The 25205-nt window shown below is 52.3% G+C and overlaps 1 protein-coding gene across 4 annotated transcripts in view; it reads right to left on the bottom strand.

The window, feature by feature from the left end:
- The window catches only part of KCNAB1 (potassium voltage-gated channel subfamily A regulatory beta subunit 1), a 72401-nt gene that overhangs the window by 13463 nt on the left and 33733 nt on the right, over positions 1 to 25205 (bottom strand). For 2 of the 4 annotated variants that reach the window (XM_049802652.1, XM_049802653.1), the window contains exons 2-7: positions 12825 to 12868; positions 6615 to 6652; positions 5101 to 5180; positions 4205 to 4249; positions 2948 to 2992; positions 2259 to 2302 (exon numbers count right to left, since the gene is read on the bottom strand). In XM_049802652.1, the coding sequence (XP_049658609.1) occupies positions 2259 to 2302; positions 2948 to 2992; positions 4205 to 4249; positions 5101 to 5180; positions 6615 to 6652; positions 12825 to 12868 (296 nt within the window). Of the gene's footprint in view, positions 1 to 2258; positions 2303 to 2947; positions 2993 to 4204; positions 4250 to 5100; positions 5181 to 6614; positions 6653 to 12824; positions 12869 to 20934; positions 21050 to 21365; positions 21494 to 25205 lie in introns of those variants that run through there. The other 2 variants (XM_049802654.1, XM_049802655.1) reach the window with 2 other exon arrangements.

Here is a 25205-nt window from a genome sequence, read left to right on the forward strand (position 1 = left end):
AAATAACTCCTTTGCGATGGAAGATGGCCAAATCTGCATCCCAGGGAGGAGGCTGCCCTGCTCACCCAGTTCGCTGATGCCACGTTCATCCCACCTCACCCCCTTGGGACAGCATTAGCCAGGGTGTGATGTGGGTGGCAGTGACATCCCAGGCAAGGGGTGGATAATACAAACACAGTATTAATATTTTCCATATAATTTACGTCCTAACGCATACAGAACAAATCCCGGTTGTTGAAAGCTGTGACAAATGGGCCATTGCAGATTCAGGTGACAAAACATGCAAATGGCCAAATACAAGTTAAAGCTGCCGTTTCTGGCAGGCAAACCCGATTTTCTGCAGACGGATGCTACCTTCTGATAAGCAAAGACCAAAGCATACCTCCCGCCTATTCCGCAGTGTGTATCGTGAACGGGCTGGTCCCCCCCCACGCCATCAAACCACCGACACCGCGGCACACGTGTAATGTAGATGAGCCTGAATCTTTCTTTTCTAATTTGTCTTGACAGCAAACATTAGCTTAACCAAACACCACTGTAAACAATTAGGACTTATCTCATGAATCAAAGAGGAGGCTAATTACCCCAGCACACCCGGCGCAAGAACGAAAATCACTTTTCGCTGCTGCAGCCGTTGCGGCGTGTTGGTTGATGGAGGGTGCTGCTCCCCTGGGGCTTCAGCCCTGCATTACCCAGGCTGGCATCGCTCCGTGCTGGCCCGGGGCTCCCCCGAGGACGGCGGCGCAGAGCATATCATTTCCTACTAACCCAAAGAACACGTTTTGCGCATCCCTCCGTGGCAGCAGGCAGAAGCGGCTCAAACAGCAGCAAGAGGCGGGCGCTGCGAATCCCTCCGCAGGGAGGTGAAGCACAGGGAGCAAGCCTGGTGCTGCCCTTCTGTCCCGAAGGATCCCCGGCCCCCGAGGAGCCGGACACCCCCCGTAACTCCCTTCCACGGCTTTACGCAGCTTTTCTCCGAACCCTGGCTATTTTTGCTCTGGATTTATGCAGAAGACAGATCCTGGCCCCCATGCTGCTGGCTGCTTGTCTGGGATCCGCTCACAATCTGCACGGAGGGGGGGTTGTCAGACCCCATCAGGTCCTCCTGGGGGGTCTTGGGGGTCTGCTCCAGCCCCCGTCAGGAGCCAGCCCAGGCTGGCACCTCTCACTGGGAGAAGGTCGTGGCTGACATTGCTGATCCTTAATAGGACAGAAACGTGTCTTTTTATGGGCCCTGCTCTGCGTCCTGCATGTAAAATCCTGTTTTAAGTTATTGTTAACTGGGCAAGTTATAATTATGCCCATGGCCACTGCGCCTGGGTGCCTGACCCAGCACCCAACAGCCCTCCAGAAAGAGCCAGATCGGGTGAAACACGCTTATCCGTATAGAAAAATGTATGTGCTCTCACTCCCTCTCCAACAATAACGCATCCGAGAGGACAAAAAAAAAGCCATCGGAATGAAGATGAGGAGCATGCGTTAGACCCAGCAGAGACTTGGGTGAATAAATCCCGCTGGATGAGTAAGGTAACGCACGGCATCGCTCAGCGGGATGTGGGACCGGGTGCAAGGAGCTGGGCGAGGGAACGTACAACCAAATCGAGAAGAAACAGCACCGAGAGCAACCCACAGCCCTCCCCAGCCGGCTGCTCGGCAGATGGGACCAGAGAATATTTCTGCAGGCTGACATCGTGCCCCGCATCCTCATCCCTCCCTGCTCCACCAAGGGAGTCCACGCAGCCACGGCCACGTCTACCGACCGCCCTGGTCCCTCCGGGAAAGAGCCGGGGGGGGTCAGCAAAGCAGCTCCGGACCCACCGAGCCTTCCTGCCTCCCGTCATCTCACGGCAAGCAATGAAACCCCGGCACGGCAAACCCCGCTTGCCGCAGGTAAGCGATAAATCTGCAAGCGACGCACACGCAGCCGGCCAAGGACAACGCTCTTGCTTATTACAGCAAAAACCCGAAAGGTTATTGCTGCGTGGAGGTGTGGTAGAGAAGGCTTTTTGCGTGCAAAATGCGTTCGCTCGCGCTTTTTGAGAGAAGCCAGAATAACCCTGCAGTGCTTTTTGGGCACTTCAGAGCCAGGCTTGGGAACTGCCCTGCGCAGGGCTGGCACGGAGGAGCCGTGAGCGCCGGCGTCGAGGAGACCTGGCTCGTGGGAGAGCGATCGCCCTGGGGTCCCGCTGGTTGCATCCCACCGTGCCCGTGCCGGGATACTCGGGCACAGCCAGACCCCCGCCCCGTGCAACACGTACCTTCAATGATGTGTTTTCTCGAAAGCCCTCTTTCTGTTTCAGCTCTGCAAAGAAAAAACGGGTACGCGGCTGTTAGAGACCTGAGGTGCTGACAACCGGGGAGCGTTAATTTTGTATTCTGGTTTAAGCATCCCAAAAATGAAGTTACAACTCGTACGACAGAGAGACCCTGAACTTCATTTGGGTTCCCGGTCTCAATGACAACAGCGCCTGGGACGAGTAATGCCATTTACTTTAACGTGGCAAGAGCTACGGATATTGCCTGAGTGCAGAGCTACCGTCTGGCATTTCTAAGAGGAGGGGTGAGGATGCTGGCAGGGCAGCAGGGGGTGCTGGGGCCAGGCAGCGCTGGGATGGAGCTGTACCCTGGCCGACCGCCCGGTACTGAGGCTTCCTTGACATTGTCGGTGATTTTGGAGCAAGGCAGCCTTCACCCTGCTAGTTCCAGCTCCTGGAGCCGCAGGGATGCTCGGGGCGGGAGCGTACCCAGCGCAGCATCCCGGCCTCTGCTGGGGGCTGCCGCCTCTGCCGGGCTCCGACTCCTTAAAAGACTCCGCAAAGTCAGGAGAAAGAAAATGAGAGCAGCAAACCACCCCTCCAAGTTGCTATTGATCTCCACCGGGTTGTACGGCTGTGAAAGGGAAAAGCACGCAGCAGCAAATGCCACTATGAGTAACTGTGAGACTTACTTTCCTCCCCAGTACAGCTTTGTTGTTATGACCAGACTGGACCTCCTGCAAACAGAACAGAAAAAATTATTATTGTTAAAAAAACTATACGTAAGCAAGCAGGATGGTGTTTATCGACACGCGGCAGGACTCCGGCTTCCCGCGGCGGCGGCCGTGCCCGGTTTCGCAGCCCCGGGCTCAGAGCGGGTGTTCACACATCGCTATAATCCTTTTTACAACAGGCCACTTCTCCTCCCACGCTCAGGTCTGCGGCAGGCAGGGAGTGACCAGAGGCCGGTGTCTGGAAACTGAAGCTAATTCAAGTGAATTGACCAAAAAGAAGACACATTTTTAATTACGGAGTAAGCAATCTCCAGAGTCCTTAACCAAGAGCTACAGCGCTATTCTCCCCTGGTATCCAAATCCAGTGCTTCTTGTTATCATGCAGCATTCCCAGAGTTACTAAAACTCCAAGAGCAGCACATTCACTGAATTAATCTATAAATTCCCGTGTGATAGTAAATCAAAGATTTATCATTCGCAAACTACTCTGCTGCATAACTGTACGTGCACAACACAAAATTTCTCCAGCTTTTGCTAGGCTTAACTTTTTTTCTTCCCCAGTATCCAGGATATTTCTTACTGAATAATCATTCCCCTAACACAGGGGATACTGATTTTGGAGCGAGCACCGCCAGAACCCATTCTTCAGTTGAAGGCTGAATACGACACACAGGGGAGGTCTTTAAAGATTATGTAAATGCTCTTAAAACTACACAACATATGCTAATGTGCATCATTTAAATTAGGTATCATCTCCTACCAGGCTACCCAAGATGAAGGCCCATCACAGCTTTGCATTCTTAATACGCAGCCTTACGTACACAGATAAGGATGCCGATGCACAAACCATCTGTCTCGATACACCGTGCACGGCAACGACGGCGGATACGCTCACAAGTTGCGTTAACTCTGCCCGGCACAGAGGCGACGGTCGAGGCAGCACCGCAGGCTGACGATCGCAGCCTCTTAAAGCCGGTGTGCGCTCCCCCCCCAAAAAAAACAGGAGAGCGTTTTTATTTGGCGCTCGAAAGGGCTGGCTGCCTGCTCTGCGTGCGACCGTCGCACACGCGAGCCCCCGGCACCGCCTGGAAACCGCAGCACTGGCTCCTGGGCCAGCATCGCCTAACACCCATCATTATTTTAAAAACCAGAAGGATTCTCCTATTCCCAGGGGTCCCGCTCGTTTGCGGGGAGCACCGTCCGGCGGTCCAGTACCTCCAGCCCTTCTTCTTCAGGATGTTCCCCAGGATGACTTCAGCCCTGCGCAAAAGAGAGAGCCCCACGTGAGGGGATGCGGGAGGATGCTCGACGCCAGGTACCCGGTCGCAGCCGCCGTCCATCCCAGTTCCCCGGACAGGGACACCCAGACGCCAGCCTGCAGCAGCCCTCTCGGCTGGGCGGCTCTCCCCTCCAGGGGTGATGGTGACCCAGCACCGGCTGCGACGGGGCGGGCAGACATCCCCGTCACGGGGGACGGTCCCCCCCAAAGCATCTTGTCCACCCGCTCCCGCTGGGACAGCCCTCCACCCCCGTGCCCTACGTCTGCCTGAACTTGCTCTGGGAAGGCAGAGCCGCTTGGTCCCCCCCGCCCCAGGGACGTGATGTCCCCATCCGCCTTTTAGACTAAATACAAAGCTGTATAAATCAGCCCGAGTCAAATATATTATGGATGGATATTTTTTTTTTTTTTTTTCCCCCAATTCCGCAGTGGCACTAAGAGCATTAGCTCTGCTGCAGCCAGAGCGGTTCCCCGCGCCGGGATCTGCGCCTGGGAGCTGTCACTGGCACAAGCCATTCATCACCATTATGATGACTTTTCATTTATTCAGGAATGACTTTTCATTTATTCAGGACATTTCTCTCCCTGTGCCAACAGCAAGCAGCACGAGTGATACATTTCAGTCTTCAGCTGGGTACAAGAGTTTTGGTTTAATTTTTTTTTTTTTTTAAAGAGTTCTCCAAATATAAAGCTTTTTCTCTCCCCCCTCAGGGGGCAGGGGGCTTCCCAAGCACCACCAGAGCCCTATCCATCACGAGTGACTGTGACCCAGGGGGGAGCGGAGCCAGGCAGAGGGACCCCAGGGAAGCGGAGCGGGATGCTGGGCACTCACTTGCCGGCCGCGTACACCTCGGCCGTGTCGAACAGGTTGACGCCGCTCTCGTAGGCGATGGTCATCAGCTGCTCAGCCACCTCGGGGAAGCAGAGACGGAGAGGTGAGGGGTGGCAGATCGCATCCCGAGCGGCCGGCGGTTCGTCCCGCACGGGGAGAAACCCTTGGAGGCTCAGCAAAGGGGGTCCAGCAGGGCCGGGAGGGGTGTCAACATCCCCTGCCCGGGGGGTGAGACCCTTTGGCAGGGCAGCCAGGGATTCGTGCGCTGGCCCGAGAAGCACCAAAACACGGATTTACATCAACTTCCTTTTGACTCATCCTGGGAGGAATTAATCTCTTCTCATAGGAACTTTCTAATAGGAAAGCAGCCAAGAATTTAATAGGGTTATAGAATATAGTCTGCAAATCTGTGGGGTCTAATACAGAAAGGGTATTTCCATGGCAAGAGTTTAATTATTTTTTTTTTTGGCTACCAAACATGCCATCCTGCAGTTCTCCAGATGACTTCAGGAGGTATTTAAACAGCTGAAGGTCATTTCACGCAATCCCCATCAGAGTCCCGCTGCTCCCTGGGGGGATGCTGCACCCCGAGGGGGCTGGCAGCTACCCACGCATGGCCAACGTCCTTAGGGTGGGCTTCCCTCAAGGACGGGGCTGCGTTTCAGTCCTCTTTTTCCATGCGTGAACACTTTTGCATTGTCTTATTCTAAGCAAGAGGGCCAGAGAGTCAGGGAATAAATTTATAATCGGACCAAGTCATCTCCCTTCAGCCTGCAACGCCAAGGAACAGGAAGGAACTCAGTGATCCATCGTCAGCAGAAGAAATACCACCAAAGATCAAGTGACTTAAAAAGCAAAAAAACTTTGAGTTCAGACTCCTGAGCTGTTTTCCTTCTGCCAGAGTTATTTTGGGGCTTCGTCTCATGTACTAGAGGGAAGGCAGCCGGGAGGTTGCATCTCCTTTTGATGGATCTGCAGCGTACCTGAGACGGAGGGAAACCCACGTGCTACCCAGCACTAGGGAGGATTATTAACGGAGATTAAAAGCCATCTGGAACAGGCAAGAGTGCGTAGGAAACCCAAGTTCATTTTCATTTGTTTCATCTTATTATGTAAAAAATAAATCATCAGGCAGCTCCTTGTAAGCCAAGCCCCTGCCTGTATTTATGACTGTTGCTGGTTACATACATGATGCAAAAATAGTTTCCGATTTCTGCTCCAGGAACAGTGCCACTACCAATGGTAAGGAGGAAATATCGCTCCAAGCAGCATGGAAAAGAAGATCGATTTAAGGGATAGGTGGGGTTTTTATTAAAGTTGATATCTGGAAATGTCAGATTCATTAAGGGTTTTTTTGCAGAAGCAGCGCAAGGTTTGTATTGCTTTGCATAGTAACTCTCTGCCATTGCCTCGAACAGACACGGGCTCTCATTTCGGTAGCCATGGTTTCATTTAAAAATATCTCATATTGGTTTTTACTTCATTGCATTACGCTTACACCAAGCATTACTTACCTCATCCGAGATTTGACCTCCAAAAGTGACCCACGTCCCTAGAAAGAACAAAATAAGCTGTTACTATGACAGGTTTTTGCCAACAAAAATTTCACGCTACCAAAATTCAGGCTCCTTGGGATTAAACAGGTTTAAAATGGAGTTAACTGGCTCAGAGGCTGCTGTGTCCTCGAGCGAGAGCTCCTGCAGCCGGGCAGGCACTGGAGACCCCTCTCCCGGGGCGGGGGGGACGACGACAGCGGGGACCCAGGACTGGCAATGAACCCGCTCAGGGAAGCACCGTTAGGATGCTGTGCTGCCAAAATACACAGTTTTATTGAAATGTGAAGCTCTCTGCAAAACTGATTTCATTTTCCAAAGCTTCAATTTGACAAATTGGAAAAAATTTACGATGCTGCTGAAACATGTCATTTGGGGAATGAAACTCTTCCTAAATTTGTGCTTCAGCATTTAGCACCATACAAGTCAAAATTAGAAAAACGGGGGAAAAAAAAAAAAGTATTTCTATTGACATGAAGTATTTAAAACCCAAAGTGACTTTTCTCCAGGACCTTTTCCATAAAGCCAAGGTCTGACACCAGTGCAGCTGATGAGCAGCGCTTTCGCTACCTGGCTCAAAAAGTAGCTGCAGTTTAGACTCGGTTGCAGACTCTGGTCTACTGTTCGGAAAAACTTAGGGCATTAGTTCTTTATGACCACTGCTTCGGAAAAAGAAAAAAAAAAAAAAGATAACATCCTGTGGTGGAAACAGCATGTGGATTTAATATTCCTTAAGCTATAGGAATATAATTTCCTATATATATTTTATATGTGTGTATATATATATATATTAGGAATACATATTTCCTAAGCCACTGGAAGCAAGAGAGGGCAGCGAGCCTGGGAAGCGCCAGGCCCCATATGGGACACTGATCAGACGGCACGTACTCACCCTGGCAGACATCGCTCCTGCCCTACTTCTCTGACCTTACAAAACCCCCCCCCGGAAAGCGATGCCGAGACACAGGAGGCGGCTGTGACATTACCTGTGACTTCTGCCAGCTCGTCACGACGTCACTTTGAGCTACGGCACAACTTTTCCCCGCGCTTTTTCAAGACCTGCACGCCAGCTACGTATAAAACCACGCGTTACTCATTGAGTGGATGGATCAAAGCTCACGTGGCTCACGCAAAAACCCTCCGGAATTTAAAATCCTGCCCTATATTGTCCCTCCATAAGGAGGGCAGAGGGGTTCAGGCCCCGAGCTGGAAAATTCAGTGCAATTTGGGCAAGACGGAGGAGAGACCGGGGAGGGGTCGAGCTGTGATGCTGCTAAGGGGGAAAAAATTAAATGCTCCCTGCCTGCTGGCACTTGCAAAGGGCTTGGTGCAATGGATGTGTAAGCGCTCCCACACCTTCATTAAAAATGTATTGGTTAGCTCATTGCTCACAGCGAGCGTGGAAGATGAACCTTGAGCAGGAGTCAGAAAGCAGGGAGCGTGCCTGCTGCGAACGCTCGAGCTGCTTTGATCCGTCCCTGGTTAGAAACAAAACAAGGAGAGTCGGCTCCGTTCGGAGGATCTTGCTCTCTTTCTCTCAGAAAAGGTCAATCTGAATTTATTTTATACATAGGTTTCTTTGAGTACAAAAAAAGTTATTTTTAAAGATGCGTATTTATGGTGTATTTAAACTGAAACTCTTGATCTCCCGCAGAACCAAGTTTTCACGGATCAGAAAGGCGTAACACAGCTAATGCTACCAAAATAAAAAGAATGAGCAAAGACCACATGTATTTCTAACTAATTTTGCATTTACTTCTGCTCTCTCTGAGGGCAATAATTGGGCGACAGCAGCACCCGCCCAGCCCAGAGCTGCCCCTGCCTGCCCCTGTTACGCCTGACTGGTTATAGACCTCAGGAAAGGCATTTGCTCTTACTGTTGGAGTAAAATGCTCAGGTCCTGCACAATTAAGATAAAAAGGGAAAATACGTTTCAGTTTATCATTAAGCTTCTTTATGCAGATGAAACAAAAATCCAAATGAAGCCTGATTTCCATGTTAAAGCTTCAGAAGTGTTATTTTTATAGGAATACATTAAAATGGATTCCTACTGAAAAATGGGTTGAGACTGTTTATCCCAAAGTGATTATTTTTTTTTCCCTTAGTATGCATACAGGTCCCCAGCACAGGTGAGAAGCAATTACTTATACACCCTGTGGATCGCCCATCCTCTCTCAAATTTAGGTGACTATGACCCGGTGACACAAACCGTGCCCCAGCGAGCCGCAGAGCGTAACGGTGGGGCAAAACGCTCCAGTGTTTGGGTACACGAAGAGCAGCCCGAGCGCTGGCCATGGCTTGCGTAAGAATAACGAGCACTTTATATCTTTAAATGTCAGTAGTAAATATACACAATAGTGGGTACACCTGCCCTGGGTCTCCCCAGCGGTGGGTGCAAGGGGCTTGGGACCCTGACGAGCGAGCATCACCAGGACCACATGGGTGGGGAATCCTTGGGTTTTTTGTGTTTTGTTTTTTTTTTTTTCCTTGATAATTGCAAAAAGCAAGCAGGGAGGCGAGTTTTTGCTCGGCAAGGTGACCTCTAAAGCATCAGAGGCGCTCGGGAAAGCGAGATGCTCTGGTACGGCCCCAGCCAGAGCCAGGAGCAGGGAAGGCAGCACAGGAATCCCCCTGCCACGACCACCCCGGGCAGTCGGTGTGGGGGGGGTGGTGGGCACCTGCACCCAAAGCAGCTGGGGCAGCTGCGGGGGCTGCGGCACAGCACAGCGCCCGCTGCTCAACTCCAGTAAAAATAAAAATTAAAAAAAAAAAAAAAAAATCACTCCAGAAAGCACAAGGTGCACTTGGCATTTCAAACAACGACTGAGGATGATTCACAACCTCAGCCAACGGGAGTATTTTGGAGGAAAAATATACTAGAGAAAGAGATATTTTTTTGAATCATTACTTTTTCCCTTTACCAAGTCACTCTCTTTCTCTTGCCTATCCCAATTCATTGCTCAGAAGCGCATCCCCCCCACGACTCAGCGTGGCAGTGGCAGATAGACCTCCCTCTCCTGCCCCTTGCCCATTGCGTTGTTCCCTTGCATTGGAAAGCAATTTCCCAGCTGGATATCCTCACCTTCAACAGAGGAATTTCTGTATTAAAACTGGATTTGGCTCCATTTCCATCGCACACCAGAGCCTAGCAAGGTGTGATTATTAGTGGGCTATTCGCTGATGCAAAATTCACCACTTGATAATGTCATTGCCAGCAGATGTGTCACCTCTGCAGGAAAGAAAAAAAAAAAAAAAAAAAAAAAAAGGCGTTCCTGGCTGGAAGCCAAAGCTTTGCCTCCTGCCAGTACAATTTTATCCCTGGCTCGCTGCTGGCGAGCACGACGCCACATGGAGATCTGGCACGTGGATCTGGTCTGGCACTCGAGCAACCAGCAAATGCTCAGCCCTGCACGCCGCGAGTGCCTGGGGGAAAATTGGGGCCCTTTGCTGCCGTCCTGGGCCAGCTGACGTTTGGGGCTGGGTTTGCAAAAGCTTCGCCCCAGAGCGAAGCACCAAGGGACGATGGCGGCCGCCGACCCCTTTCTGCTCACAAAACGTCTGGGTTTGTACCCGCTGGCGAGCGCAGGGTATCCCGCCGGTGGCTGCGGGAACCGCTCGTTTGGGAAGGTTTCTTCTGCGCTTTTGTACATCGAATTGGATTTGGGGGTTTGGGAAGGCTGGTTTCGTCCTGCTGCTCGTTTCCTTGGAGTCAAGACTAATCACCTTGTTGGAGGCCGTCTCAACGTTTTCGAAAAATCAACAGGCTGCCTCCACAGGCAGAGTTCGCTCTGAATTAACTACAAGAAAAACGTGACCTTATTTTTTCCCCCCCTGCATCACAACCGTGTTTCTGAGCAGGCATCACAGAAAGGACCTCATGCGCCTGCCCGGGGTTAGACTATTAAGATTCCTCAAATAAAACCTCGCCTGGCTTTAACTTGCTCAAAGGAGGAGGTGAAATCCCAGCCCGGCTGGGAGCCACCGGGACGCTGCGGGATCCGGGTCCCGCGGGAGCTCAGGGCGGCAGAGCGGTCCCAGCCCGCCGGGAGCGATGCTCAGCCACCATCGCACCAACCCTTCCCGAACGTTTTTCCTTGTGAAACATGCCGCTAACACGCCTGACCTCGTATCCTCACTCAACACTTCTCGCGCTGCAGGCAGCACCCAGCAAATGAATTAATTAGAGAGCGTGAGCTGGGAGAAGCGGGACGTAATTAAAGGGTGCGCGTTGCCTCAGCGCTGCCTGCCTTTGATTTCTGTCCCGCTTCACATTTTTCTCCACTGACTTTTTCATGCTACAGGATGAAGCACACTCCCACCTTGCTGAGATTTTGGAAGGCTTTTAAGGAAGATTGCTGAGCCTTCAAAAACTTTAGTAAACCTTAGATTAGATTTTCATGCTGCAGAGAGTTTAAGGAAACACATTTATCTCTTCGGGAGCTGCGAAAGAGAAGCTATTTAAAAAAAGTGATGTAAGCCGGCACTCAAAGCAGACACCTGACGGACCTGCGCTGGGAGGGGAGGACGAGCTGCGCTGCAGAAGAAAAACCTGTACGTTCAAGAGAAGGTGGCAACTGAATTTCGGGCTTTCCAGTTCTCCCCTCCCCTGCGCCTCCAGGCACGGCAAGGGCTTGTAGGGCTCACTGCTTCGGGAACAGGCTGGTGCCTGGCTCTAAACCGATGCCCGGCAGCTCTCCCCCAGCCCTGCCCTCGCCCCCTCCTCAGTCCCCACTCATCCCGTGCAGCTGCACTCACAAAGGCTCAATATATTTAGATGTTGCTGCAGCTCCACGTGCTTGAAAGGAAAGAAAAGCTCTGCAAGACGTTTCTTCCTGCTGCTACTTCCTTCCCATCGCTTTTCTCCACCACAACATTAGCTCTTGGTGAAACTGTAAGGATGATAAATAAAATCTCTGCACGGATAAGAAGACAACTCCTTTCAAAGCCTGGATCTATTTTAACCAGAAGAGCTCTTCTTGGCAGAATAGGCCTTATTTGCGTGACTTGTGATAGAGGGTGACTTTCACATTGCACTCTATTTTAAAATCAAATCTCGAAGCGTCTTGGAAAAAATGAGCTAACCCCTCGGGCACCTGCCCTGTGAACACAACCGGCACCAGCTGGGGACGGAACGGGGAGCTGGAAGGGGATGCCCGTAGCCACGGCAGGCACCGAATGCAGGCAGAGCCCAGGTCCTTGCCCGCTCCTGCCTTCACCAGCTCGCCCCCGAGGCGGCAGCACAGGAGCCCAGCACACCCAAACGCTGTCCTAAAAACGCACCGGTGCCTCCACCTCCCTGTGCCAGCACCTCTGACCCCCGGGGCAAAAAGGAAACCCCCTTTAATACGGGGCTGGAGGGGTCCCGGCAGCGGTGAGCATCCATCCCTGGGGGGGTCTCTGCGCATCCCCGGAGCCTTCACGCTCCTGATGCCCCACAGGACGGTGCTCGCAGCAAGAAAAACAGCCTCCTCCTTTCTACAGCATTTGGGTGGGGTTTTTTATATATATACACACGTATAGATGTACTTTTAAGCATTCTTCACATGAGTGGTTCAACGGCCATCAAAGAAATTACTCGCATGAGTAGAGCCATCAGGAGATGTCCAGTCCATCGCACACGCTCTTACCCGGCAGCTGGAGGCCTGCGGGGCCGGCACGTATGTGCCGCAGTGCTTGTAGAGGCTCTTTTTGATAAAATATTGATAAGGTAAAATATTGATAAGGCATTCGTTAGTTTTCAAATCGGTATGGAACAGAAATAAGGTACACACACTGGATAAAATAAAAATCTGCCCGCAGCCCAGGCAGATTGCCATCCCCCGAGACGGGAGCTCCGACACTCAACGCCCTTGGGGGCACTCACAGACATCCCAGACGTGGTCTCTGCGGGCTGTCCCTCCCGGGGATTGGGTCGTATTGGAAGGATTTTTAGGCCGTAAACCCTCGTACGGTTCCACTCGAGCGCTAAGGGTGGAAAAGCATCTCCTCACGCCGTGGGCAAGCGCCCCGGCTGATGCGCACAGCAGTTATTAACACACGTAAGGGCTTCTGCCACGAGCCATCTGCAAGACTGAGCGCGGGCTGGGGCTCTGAGAACACACTTTTTTTAACCGAAATACCAGAGCAGCTACCGCTATCCCAGGGCTACGGGCAGCCGCAGCGTTTACTCACCCAGCCCGAGGCACGAGACTCTCAGTCCGGATTTTCCAAGGTTCCTAGAAGGAAAAGAAAATAATTAGCAAAATATCGTTAAGCCCTCAAGGGACACACAACTTAAGCACACGGAAAACCAGCGGCTGGAGAAGACGAGTCTCTGCTTTTGTCCAAATCATCTGTTTTCCTCCAAAAAGGGGCCGACTCTCCCTCCGCCCGGCTGCCGGCTGCCCAGTTTGGAGAAGGGTGGATGCCCTGCCATCATCCTTTGCCTCACCAGGCTGTGGGAGAAGCTCTGAGCGCTTATGGGGCTGGGAATAAACCCAGATACATTCAGATGTATCTCACATCTGATGTCGTTTGGGGTCCCATGAATAAGGCACGCACGTTCCCTTCGCTTTCATCATTGTATGGCATTCATTGTATTAACACCCATTAAAGTATTCACCTTATTCAGCTTCACTTTTTTAATTCACCCTCATATTTGTCTGAACGGTGACATCCGTCGCAGCAGACCCCTGGTCCGGTTACCGCTGATAGCCCCAAACTCCCTGAACAAAACACCCCAGGATTTCCCAGCCCGAGGGGAGGCAGCGCCTCGATCCCTAACACCGGCTGCTTTTCAACATCAGCGAGATAAAGCTATTACCCTTCTCCCCACCTCCCAGAGCCAGGCTGGAGACAAGATAATTAGCCCTGAGGCCAGGAAATGTGCCACACATTAAACCCCTACCCCAACTTAAACCTATCGCTGCAGTACAAAATATCCTTTTAATTATACCCTCCTGCTTTAACCTTTACGTTACAGCTGGATCTGTGCAATTTTTTTGCCAGATTAAGGTATAATTTGGGGACCATCTATCTACCTTCCACTGCAGAGTGCCGCAAACAATCACTGCACTTTTTGCTGCTCCTGATGAATTATTTAAAGCCAAAAAAAAAAAAAAAAGCCCTGCTCACTCATGGTGAAAGGGGTTGGACAAAACACCTGACACTAGCGCAGGTCGTGCCCTGCTCTTTCAGATCTTTCAGCTCTTTCTCTTTTTACACGCTTGATTTTGTGGCCATTTCAGGTATTCACTCACACGCCACGATTTCCCATGTGGGAGAGCAGGAGGTCAGGAGAGCCAGCCCGACTCCAGCAGGCAGCCCTCCCGTCCCTCCCCAGGGCCCCCTAACACCACTGCTGTACCCAAAATTTAGCGCTGCTGAAAGGAATTTAAAATTTTGGGAGAGACAGGAATTTCTCCTCAAGTAGCTCTTTGAAAAGCTGGAACTGCATTTCCAGGACCACAGGCCCCCCAGGCTCACAGCACGGTCAGGGCAGGCACTGACCTGATTATTTTTTTTCCCTTTTCTATTTTTTTTTTTTTTCTTTTTTATTATTTTTTTGGAGTGAAAGCACAGCTGGACCCCTGCATAACGAAACCCATCAATGCACAGAATAGCACAAACGATGCCAGTCCTCCCCTGCTCGCTCACCAGCACAAAGCATAACCCTTAAAAAGTTCAAAGGCAAATCTCCAGCAGCTGCCTGCGCGCTCCAGAGCGAGCTGCAACACTTCTGGCAAGAAAGAAGAGCCCGGGCTGACGGGATTGGGATTTCCATGTTACTTCTGGAGAAAGCCCACCCGCTGCATACTGCTCTTTGGAGAAGTCAAGTGCTACCCTGCATTTCCAAACAGTTTAAGCTTATTTTGTAGAAGAGCTTTTTTAAGTCCTATTTCTCACCGAGCCGTTCTTTGCCTTCCAAATCGTGGTTCTGTCTTTGCACAGGCACAAGGCTACGAGGGCACAGCTTGGCCACGGAGCTGCACCCCTCTCTCTACATAGATATAAATACACACATATACCCTTTATATATATATATGCATATACATACCCTTTATATATATGCATATACAAACGCATACGTATATAGACATCAACACAGCGTGTGAGTGAAACCCTGTGGTGTTTGCATGCATTTATAGGGTACACCACTCCCCCAGCAGCGGGGTCTGCCACAGGGTCTCAGCCCAGGTACCGCCTGGCTGTCCTGTCCTCCTTCCCCGCGGGTCGCCTGTCCCCCCTCCCCGTGCCACAAAACCACGTCAGGGCTCGTCCTTCTGCACGCCGAGGACCTGGGGAGTGAAGCGCACACACACGGGAACCAGGCTTTGCTCCAGAAAGCGATAACCAGCTCTTTGCAGAGTCTGGTCCGCTAATGAATCCGGACAGAAATATTGTGTTTGAATTTCCAAAGCTGTCTTTGCCATTTACTTAGCGTACATGTGACCTAGGCACTTGGAAAATGTTGTGTCTATAGTCAAGAGCCGACGGTAAAAAAGGCCAAGCCTTTGCAGCGCAAGTTCCCTCTTGCAAAACGAGCCCAGAAGCTGCTCGGGAGGAGGTCACCCGGACCCGCAGTCCAGCCTGGAGAGCATCGCCAGGTCACAGCGCCCAGCTACTCCCGTGGCTTCCAGCCCTCCGTTTGCCTGCGAGCACTTCACTCAACTGCACGCTCTAATTAGCGGGCGGGCAGCCTGAAAGCATAGCGGCCACACCGACGCACGGAGTCACAAAACCAGCTAAAAACCTGGCCGGCTCAGGATGGCTCGCCTCCCAGTGCGCACCTCGTGCTGCTTAAAAGCACACAGCCACCGATTTGATTACTGGTCCTACAGCAGAGCAGTAATGTGTCTGAAAGAGCAACAGTTCTTGAGATCTAGTTTTCTTCTACCCCCCTAAAAACCCCAAAAAACAACAACAACAAAACCACCAAGCAAAAATATATATGTGTATACATTTACATCAGTTTTGCAACTTCAGGGTGTATGTGTAGATATATTACACACACACAGATATATATGGACACACATGCCCAGAAGCCGCAAAATTGCCAAGTACAATCAATGGCCGGTTTCTAAGTAACCAGGCACTAAAAGCCCTTTGTGCTTCCCTCTCACCGATTCCCAAATCCGAGACGATTAACCAGCTCAGTCCCCAGAGCTGAACCGGCAGCAGCTCATGCAAACCGCTGAGGACAGCTGCTGGGATGGCGATTGGGATGGAAAGGCGAGCAAATCCCAAACGCGATGAAGCCCGGAGACGCGCGGTCGGCATCGGCTGCTCTGGCCGTGCATGGGCTGAGCATCCTTCCCCAGGCAAACCTGCGGGAGCACCCGTGCCCACGGGTACCGGGGCTGCCGTTCACTTCCAGAGGGAACCTTCCCACTCACAGGGCTCCAGAGGGACGGCACGGGATGGGGGACATCAGCTGGGAAAGCGGGGGGAGTCTCTGCCATCGCCCTCCTGAGCAGTGATGGACAGCTTGGGTTTTTCTGGGCCGGTAGCGGAAGCTCTCAGCAACGTTTTCAAGGCCAGAAATGGTCTTTTTATACAAAGTAATTGCATGAATTGGCACTTGGCTATCGCCGACCCTCGCATGCTTTCCCTGGGGGATGCTGAAGCACCCGGCCAGTGCTGTACGGGGGCCGTTGCCCCCACAACCCAAGGCCATCGCACCCACCACCCTGCTCAGGCTGGATCCAGCGAGGGTCTCTGCTCGCACCCAGGGGTTCGCCACATAGGACAGGGTGGCTGGGAAAAACCCACGTCCCACCAGCAGCGCTTGGCTCCAGGAGGAAAGGGGAAGACGGCGCCTTCACGCGTGGTTTCGTTAGAATTGCCGGTCAGCGCATCGGCGTTAGGGTCCCAGTTGTCTCACTTTATTCGGCGCTTGCTACTGCCAGGTGGGGAGGAGATGGGGGTCCCCCCCCCCAGACAGCCACCGGCATCCGCAGCAGTGGTACCCGACATCCCACTCGCGTGGCAGCCAGCGGTGCTATTCGCTGCCACTAAACAAAGTCCTGAGCGTGCCGTTCCACCTCCGAGCCCCGACCTTGCCTGCCCAGAGCAGGCAGCCCAGTCTGCCTCCCAGATACCTGGCACCACCACCGCTCCTGGGGGTTTATGCGGATGCTGTTTAATCACTCTTTCAGGAGGGGAAAAAAAAAAAAAATAAAAAGCTCTTTTCAAATTGGTAGGCAGCGCTGCTGAGCGATGAAGTAGCCATTTAAAAGGATGTTGCAGGAGCCTCAGGTCTCTCAGGATTGCTTTGCCTAACCTAGAAGCAGCTGATTAAAAATGAGCTCTCTTATACATGCTTTTTTTTTTTTCATTAGCACAGCTATCTCGCTTCTCCTCTCGCTGACATTCAGCTTCCCTTGCACTTTGCAGAACCGGAGCAATTGCACCGCTCCCCACAAATCACTGCCCAACCCAACCACGTGCAGAGAAGCGCCAAGAGTTTTACCCAAAAGCGGCTTTGTTTTCTTTATCCCAAACTTGCACCACGACCAAGACCTGAAGCTATTCAACACCTCGCTCTGAATTCTTTTAAAACCAAAGCCTGAAGCCCAACACCCCTGTGCCAAAGCGCTGCCCAAGCCTTGGCTACGGCAGAGCAGAGCCAAAGACAGGCGAGCCCGGGCGCTGGAGAAGCCTCCCGAGGGGATGGGATGGGGAAAGGTGCATGGGAGCGGGGACAGCCCCCGCTGCACGAAGGATGAGGTTTTGTGGTGGGGACATCGGGCAGGAGCCACACAAACCTCACTGAAAGCACCCAGGTCACCGAATCCTTTCATAAAGGACATTTATAGCCACACTCAACACATCAAAAACCATAGGGTGCTAACTGACTTTGCGAAGGGACACACCACACCGTTTCTGCTGTTTGTAACTCTAAGATGTATTTTAAGTTTAACTTTAAATCTTTCCCGTTTCCTTCTCCAGGGAGCAGGCGAGCATACCGTGGCATTATTGCCCCGTCCCAGTGCCAGGGACCAAACAGGGGACGGCAAAAGACGTGGGGACACAAAGCCCCCGAGAGCCCATCTCGCACGCTGGTTTAACATACCGATTCTTTCCTAGCGTAAACCAAAGGTGACATTTTCCCAGCGCAGCCGGGAGTTGGAGCCAACGCAACCATCCCCGCAGCACCGGCGGCTTCGCCAGATTGCGCTGGGTTAACGAGCGCAGGAGATGAACGCCTGATTCATTGAAAACACAGCTTGCAACTCAGGGATGTTGTTAAAAATACACCGAGGTACCAAAACAGCGCGGGGAGGAACGACATTTCCCTTGACTAGGCTTTTTCCAAGCAGAGGGCACATCCATCTCCCAAGGATGCGCCGGTTCTTGGCGGCGTTTGGCCGCTCCGAGACGCCGGCATCCGCGGCAGCATCCGCGTAGACCGTCAGCCTCCAGGAGCGGCGGCTGCTGCTAAACGCCAGCCAACGCAACACAAACAACGGGACGGCATGTACTAACGGTGCCGGCGGGAAAAAGGCTGGGAAGGAGGCGTTCGGCCAGCACCCGCCGGGGCCGGGAGCCCGCAGCCGGCAGGGAATGGCACCTTCCCGCTGGAAAGGAGCGACTCGAGCAGCGAGACCCAAACAGGCAGCACAGCCACGGGGCCCGTTACCAATCCCTCTTGGTCTTCACCAAGAAAATCAAGTTCTCGTTTTCTCTTGCTAGTGGAGAGAGCTGCGCATACGCCACATCTGTGCCTGCTCCTTCCTCATCCGCCCTCATCATCCTCAGGCTCAGAGCCACAGTCCCCAGCGTCGTAGGGATTTTGCCAGGGGTGAGCTTGGGTTTTTTGCCTGGTGGTGTGGCAGGCAGCACCCCAGCTGAGCGGGCATCAGGTCCCCAGGAGAAGGGTTATTTCAGCCACACGGAGACCTAGAAAAATCTTTGCTCAACTGCTTGTGCCTCTTTCCAGCCCACAGCAAAGAGCAGAGCCTCTGCCCGGGCAGTAGTTACTGGGTCCCTGTGCCACAACCAAAGCTTAGTTTTTAAACATGGAAGAAATTCTGCTCAGGAAAGATACTTTGGTTCTGGACCTGCTGTGATGCTGAAGAAGCCCAAGTTAATTACAAGCAGCTAAATGGGACGGGTGGTCACGGGCTGACACCAGTCCGTGCAGGGACGTGGAGACCAGCCACTGCGAGCACAGGCTGGATCCAGCCCCGCGTACACGCTCAGGGCTGAAAAAGCCTTCAGTTCCCCAAAGCCGGGGGTGGGGGGGGGGGGAAAGCATTTTGCTCGTTACCCACTTTGCTGTGAGCAAAGTTACAGGCAAAACCAAGGAAAACGTTAGAGAGACGTATCAGATTTGAAAGATGGGTGAGAAGAGCTTGTTATGTGTCTGAGGAACCAGGACCTGACATGCACGAGAAAGGCCAAGGTGGCAACTTTTAACTTCAAGAGCTCTTTGGTTCAGCATCAGGAAGTCAAAAACCGACACAAAGGGAAGAGAGGGGACTTGCGCGTTCTGCAGAAATACAGAGGGGTGATGAGAGCAGCGAGAGGCATCTGGGATAAAGCCTGACAGTAAAAAGGCAGGGGAAAAAATTTACAGTTTTTCAAGAGCCTCAGGAGCGGAGGAGGGTGAAATCCATTCCCAGAGGATTTTTCCTTGTAATGTGGCCGTGTAGGAAGATTAGATTGTGTCTGAAACACTAATTTTGGTTAAAAAGACAAGAGCCAAAGGTTTAAAATTGAGATGAATATTTGGCAACGAAAAGTGAGAATGATTTGACTGTGCAGCAATTCTAAACCCATTTAACTCCTTCTCAGGAAGGATATTTGATGGAAGTAACATCCTAGAGCATTGCTGGCTACCTGGAAGTCTGAAATCATTTCTGTAATGACAAAGAAAGAAGACTTAGAAGTCAGCTGAAAAATTTTCCCCTATTTGCCAGTTTTGCTTTTAAGAGCCTTATTCAAGCTACCTTGCAATCTCCCTAACCACCCCATACAGCAGCAGTGCTCCAGGGCACGCATGGCTATCACTAGAAATTACTTTAAAATTCATTTTTCATCAATGTAAATCTGCATATAGGGAGTTTCTGCAGTATTTAACCAAAGCTTTTTATTCCCTCAATTCCCCTCCATTGTCCCATTAGGAAAGTCTTTTCACTGGAAGAGCTATTTGCAAGCCTCTTCCAGACCTCCTCTGCTTAAGCCAGTTTTTCAAGTAATACTAAGCCATTTCTTGCTGAAAAAAACCCCTGTCTTTCCCTATGACGCTGGTGTCCCAATTAACTCACAGGGCATGTGGGGGGTGGCCAATTATAACCCCATGGTCATTAAGGGCTCACCTCACCACGCTGAGGAAAACCTTTTCAAGTAAAATTGCATGTAGATGAGAAGCACACAGTCCTTGCCTTAAACCAGCGGTGCCCAGCCTAGCCCCCGCCTAAACCTCATTTAACATGGTACAGCAGCGAGGATTGCAAAAGACCTGAAAAACTCCTCGGTCCTCAATTTGCCTCTCGCGCTCACCCATCTCTAATGGCTTTTCTGGGAACTTTTAGTTGAATTATTGCCTCGGAAGGGTGAGTGCTGACAGCGCAGTCTGAGCTGAACAAGACCAAAAGGAATATATCGTTTATGTATATATATTTCACAGGCAGCGAGACCCGCGCAGCCCTGCACCGTGCCCTCCTGCCTGCTTTTCTGAGCCGGGTTACGGGCAGCGTCGCAAAGCCGAGCCGGCTGTCCTTGCAGCAAAGTCTCGCTGTCAGGGCCAGGGAAGAGGCGAGTTTTAGGAGGGACGTGAACAGGGAGAGGGTGGGATGAGTCTGGAGCAGAGAGAGAGCTCCCAGGGGGAGCGGGCACGGGCATCCTGGGGAGCCACGAGAAATGAGAGGAAAGCCGGAGAGCGGCGGGGCTGACGAGGCTTGGCTCTGGCAGAAGGTATTCAGAGAGAGGATTTGGTAAAAAAAAAAAAAAAAACACAAACAACCAACAACCCACCACAGTGACATTTTTATGACTAGGCACTGCTAAGACAACGCATACCGGCACAGCCCTGCACCCCTTGCGACACCCCCAGAGCTCGCACCCTTCCAGCAAGGTGCCTGGGTGTCGGCAGAGGGGATGGTCCCCATTTCATGGCCCAGCACCTCGGTCTCCCCCAAACCGGGCTCCATGCACCCAGCCGGCTGCAGGAGGGGGCTTTAATTAAGCGCCTGACTCATCTCCTGCGTTTGAAGCCCCATATTTGCATGGGTGCCAGGTAGTTCCCACTGGCATTGGGGTAGAAGGGACCACCCCAAACCCACGCACGGACGCCCACATCCTCCCACACCGCCGGCAGGGCTCCCGTCCCCAGCGGCGAAGCATCGCCGAGAGCCGTGGCCGGGTCTGCCGGCACCCGGTTGGGTCTGGAGAATTTTCAGAGCTGACAGCCTCTATAATTAAAAGAAAAGGGGGAGAAGACAGGGGAGAAAACGTGTCTACAAAGCAGCCCGTGCCATATGGCAGGAGTGGTATTTGTCTCCTGTGGCACAGGGCAGAAAGTGATTGTAATTATTCACTTTTAATTAATTCCAGTGTAGGGGAGTCAGTAAGAGAGCCCATCAATGGCGGCGAACGCTGCAGCACTGAAGGCAGCACCGAGCACCCCATCACCCCGGCAGTGATCCCTCCGAAGCCGCATCCAGCAAGGGGGGACGGAAACCACAGAGACCCAGCTCCCCAGGTACCCCAACAGGAGAGACCACCTACCCCAGCACCCAGCCCTGGTTTGCACGGAGCAAACCCGTTTCCCCTTGCACTTCACCGAGCAGCAGGAAAGAGTAATTCCCTTTAAAACAACCTTCACCATTAATCTTCCAGCACACGCAGCGCCACCCGAGGACCAGATGCTTCCCATCGCGCACACAGCTGGAAAAGAAAAGGAGGAGCAGCAGCTTGAGCCCCATCACAAGCCCCCCGCATGGGGACCCAGCCAGCTGAGCCAGCACCCACCAGCAGGGATTTATGGTCTGAGCCACCTGTGCTGCTTAATCAGCTCATTAACCTACAAGTGGTTCCTCCTATCCTTAAGGGACGAAGCAATTATAAGAAAATACATCCTGGTTGTCCAGGTGGGAGATTTGTTTTGCTGCTGCCCTTCGTTGTTTGGAGGGGGGAGAGTTTGGGTTTGGTCACTTCCATTAACGCACACCCAAATCAGCCCAAATCTTCCCTTCCCGGTGCCGGGCAGGGATGCCACACCATCTAAACCTGTACTGGTCTCCGTAACCCCACCGGGTCCCCGTTGGTTTGCAGAAGGGGATGTGCCTCCTGTTCAATCCAGAACCATCTGCCTCCACGTACGGGGTAAACTTCACCCGGTGTCCGACACCAGGCTGAGCTTACCGGCTGCGTCGTGCTTTAGCGAAGCTGATCCCAGCCAGGATTCCAGCCTGGACCAGCTCTGGGTCCCCCCAACCCTGTGTCTGGCCGGCCTGGAAATATCTCCAAAACAGCCTGGTGTTTGGTGGAGGCTAAAACCAAAGAGTTTAAGATTTTAAAGCAGTAAGTGATGGTTGGGCTGCTTGGAAGCCGAGCAGCTTTGCTTCAGTCTGAGGTGCGCTGAGCAAACCCCGATTTAAGCTTATCTACTTCCAATAGTCTCATCTGTACAATGGGATCAGCCTAACCATCCTATCTGCCTGTCTATCCGTCTGTCTGTATATCCATCTATCTGTCTGTCTATCCATCCTTTATCTATCTATCAGAAATGAGAGTGAGAGGTTTTTCTAAGGAAAACCATAAGTTTGAAATAAAATCTCTGCAATAACACATACAATGACTAAAACATTTTCGACTCCACACCCACAGAAGAATCATCAGGCTTAGAAGAGCTCTACAAAAACCAGCTAATGCTGCTTTTCGCTTGTTCCAGCCCCAGTTTAATTGCCCTGTGTTGGTGGTTTTGCCCACAGAAGCCAACCTCTGCGAAAAATGCAAAACCGAGGGGACGGATCCTGCGCGGGTCCATCCTCCCACAGCCGCCCCGGTGGCCGGTGCCCCTCCAGGACCCCGTTTCACAAGCCCCCGGGGGCTGCCAGGGAGAGCGGGTTGGGGTCCCGCGTTGGCGGGGGCATCGCTCGCCCCCCGGTGCGGGGCACCTCCGGCTCCCGGTGCCCACGCCGCGGTGCCCACGGCCACGGCGACAGCCTCGGCGCGAGGGAGGCGTGCGGGGGAGGCAAAATCCGGCGCTCCCCAGGCATTTCGAAGTATTCCGGCGTGCAAAAAAAACCCATGCAGAGAGCAATAGATGGGGTGGGGGGAAGGAGGAGGCGGGACGGGAGAGAGGGGCTTTGAATGGAGCAGAGGGAATTGGGAAAGGCATCGGCGTCTTCAGGTGCAGAGACCTGCACACAGGTGGATGGATGGATGGATGTCCTCCACCTCCGCTACAGAAAGGAGGGGTCGGGGTACCCCGAGCACGGCGCAGCCCCCTCGCACGACTGCACGCACCCTCGTGGGTGTTGGGGAGAGCCCCAAGGCGGTGGTACAGCCCCCCAAGTATCCGATTAAGCAAAACTGGGGGAACCGTGACACTGTTTTCCTGCATATAAACTGCAGATAGTTTGGCTTATTGCTACAAAAATGTTAAAAAAAAAAAAAAAAAAAGTCACTGTTCCTGAAGCTGGCGGTGGGAAAACAACGTTGCTTAGAAACATCCCCATTAGTGCTCCAGACCCGTTCTGTTCTGCGCAGAAAATGAACAAAATATGTAATTTGTTCCCTGAAAAAAAAGAGGCTGTTTCAAGTAATAACAAAAACCTGATGAAAGTAGAGACCCTTTCCAATTGCCCTCTCCCGCTGCAGCACATCCAACGTCCTTCGCCCGTGACCTGCAGAGCGGGGAACAACAAAGTGTAATCCCAGGCTTCGGAGCCGTGCTTGTCCTTAATGCTTCTGCTTGCTTCGTATCGTACAAAACCCTCCCCGGTTCGGCTGCTTCCCACGTTAACGAACCCTCCTTATTACACCCCGCTTCTCTCTCCCCATCAAATGCCGGAGGGAGCCCCCCTGCACCCCCTGAGCCGAGGGAGCTGGTGGTGATCGCAGACCCACACCCCATCCCCTGCATTAAAATGGGCAGCAAGGGGCTCCCATTCGGGGCTCCCCGAATTTCCCCGCTCGTACCCAGTGAGGTGGGGTGGGACAACGGCTGTGGGGGTCCCCAGGACGCGGGGAGCCCCGTGCAAACTGGTGGGACGGGGCAAGAGAGGGGTCACCCCCCTCCTGCCCGGTCGAGCTCTCCCCTCCGCCACCACCGAGCCTTTCCCGAGCCTTCCTGGTGCAAAACTGTCCAAGTGCGGGGCGGCTTTTCTCCCGGAGCCGTGCCGTTGGTAAGACCTACGCCTCCAGCACCGACCACGTCTTCAGGGCTTTTGCTCCTCTGAACTTCTGCCAAGACACGCGCGGGGACATCTCCTTAGCCTGGCGATGCCGAACCAGAGAGCAGCGTGGATACGCCACAGCTCGGGCCGAGCAAGGACGCTCCGTATATTCTGCTCTGGGAAAAGACGCCGACTCCGCATCTCCTCACAAGTTTCCAGAGTGACCCGTCGGCATCTGCTCAGGCTCCCCAGCTCCCTGCCTCCCCAGGGGAAGATGCTCAGCTCTTCCTAACGTCTCAGAGCCATGTAAATGTTATTTGTCATGATTCACTGGGCTGCCACAGCCCCCAGTGCGGCTTAGTCTTGATGTGAACCGAGGGTGAGGCAATATGGAGGTGTTAATTCTCCTCTTTAATTAACTCGGGTGGTTTCCTGCTTTTAAAGTTGGATTTCCTTTTACTTCATCAGCTCAAAAAGACCTGCAGATTTTAGACAATCAAGAGCTGCCCCTCTAGCAAGCTCCGATGGCAGGAGGTTGTCTCTAAGTGATGTGGGTGGGAAGAGAGAAAAATAATGGTTTCTGTCTCCCATTTTGAGAACAAAACACTTCACAACACGCACAGCAGTTTCCACTAAATTACCGCCCGTATTAGCAGTAATTGCAGTGATGCAGAATCGCAGCTTTCCGCTGTTTTATGTATTTTAAACCCGTTTACGTGTGCAGAGATAACGAAGTGAGGGAGGTCTGTGTGCCACTGGAACACCTGCACGTCCTGGGCAAGCTTTGGTTACGGGCAGATACAAATCACTGCACCCCGCTTCATTTTGGGTAACGCTACAAAAATCGGCACGCCGCCTCACCAGCCACTTCTGCTGCTTTCGGTTGATGTTTTCAACCGCCTGTCAGGTCAACATCACATTTCACCTAGAAAATGGCTTATTACAGGATGGGCTTTAAAACCTTAGTCCTTGGAAAGCAAGAACGGTGCTTTTTAACCCAAGTCCTTCCGAGTATCTTTCCTTACTCTAATATAAACTACCTTCCTGCTTGTCCCTCAGAAGTATTCCCCATTTCTAAAGGGAACTTTTTTCACCTTAATTCAAGTGGGAAGTCCACCCTGCCCTGTGGTCCCCCCGCAGTAAAACAGGTTTTGGGGCAGCTGGTGACTGTCCCCACCGCTGCAGCACTGATGTTAAGTATTAGGTTAATGATGCAAAATAGGAA

This window comes from Accipiter gentilis, chromosome 6 (assembly GCF_929443795.1).
Source record: "Accipiter gentilis chromosome 6, bAccGen1.1, whole genome shotgun sequence".
Taxonomy (NCBI): domain Eukaryota; kingdom Metazoa; phylum Chordata; class Aves; order Accipitriformes; family Accipitridae; genus Astur; species Astur gentilis.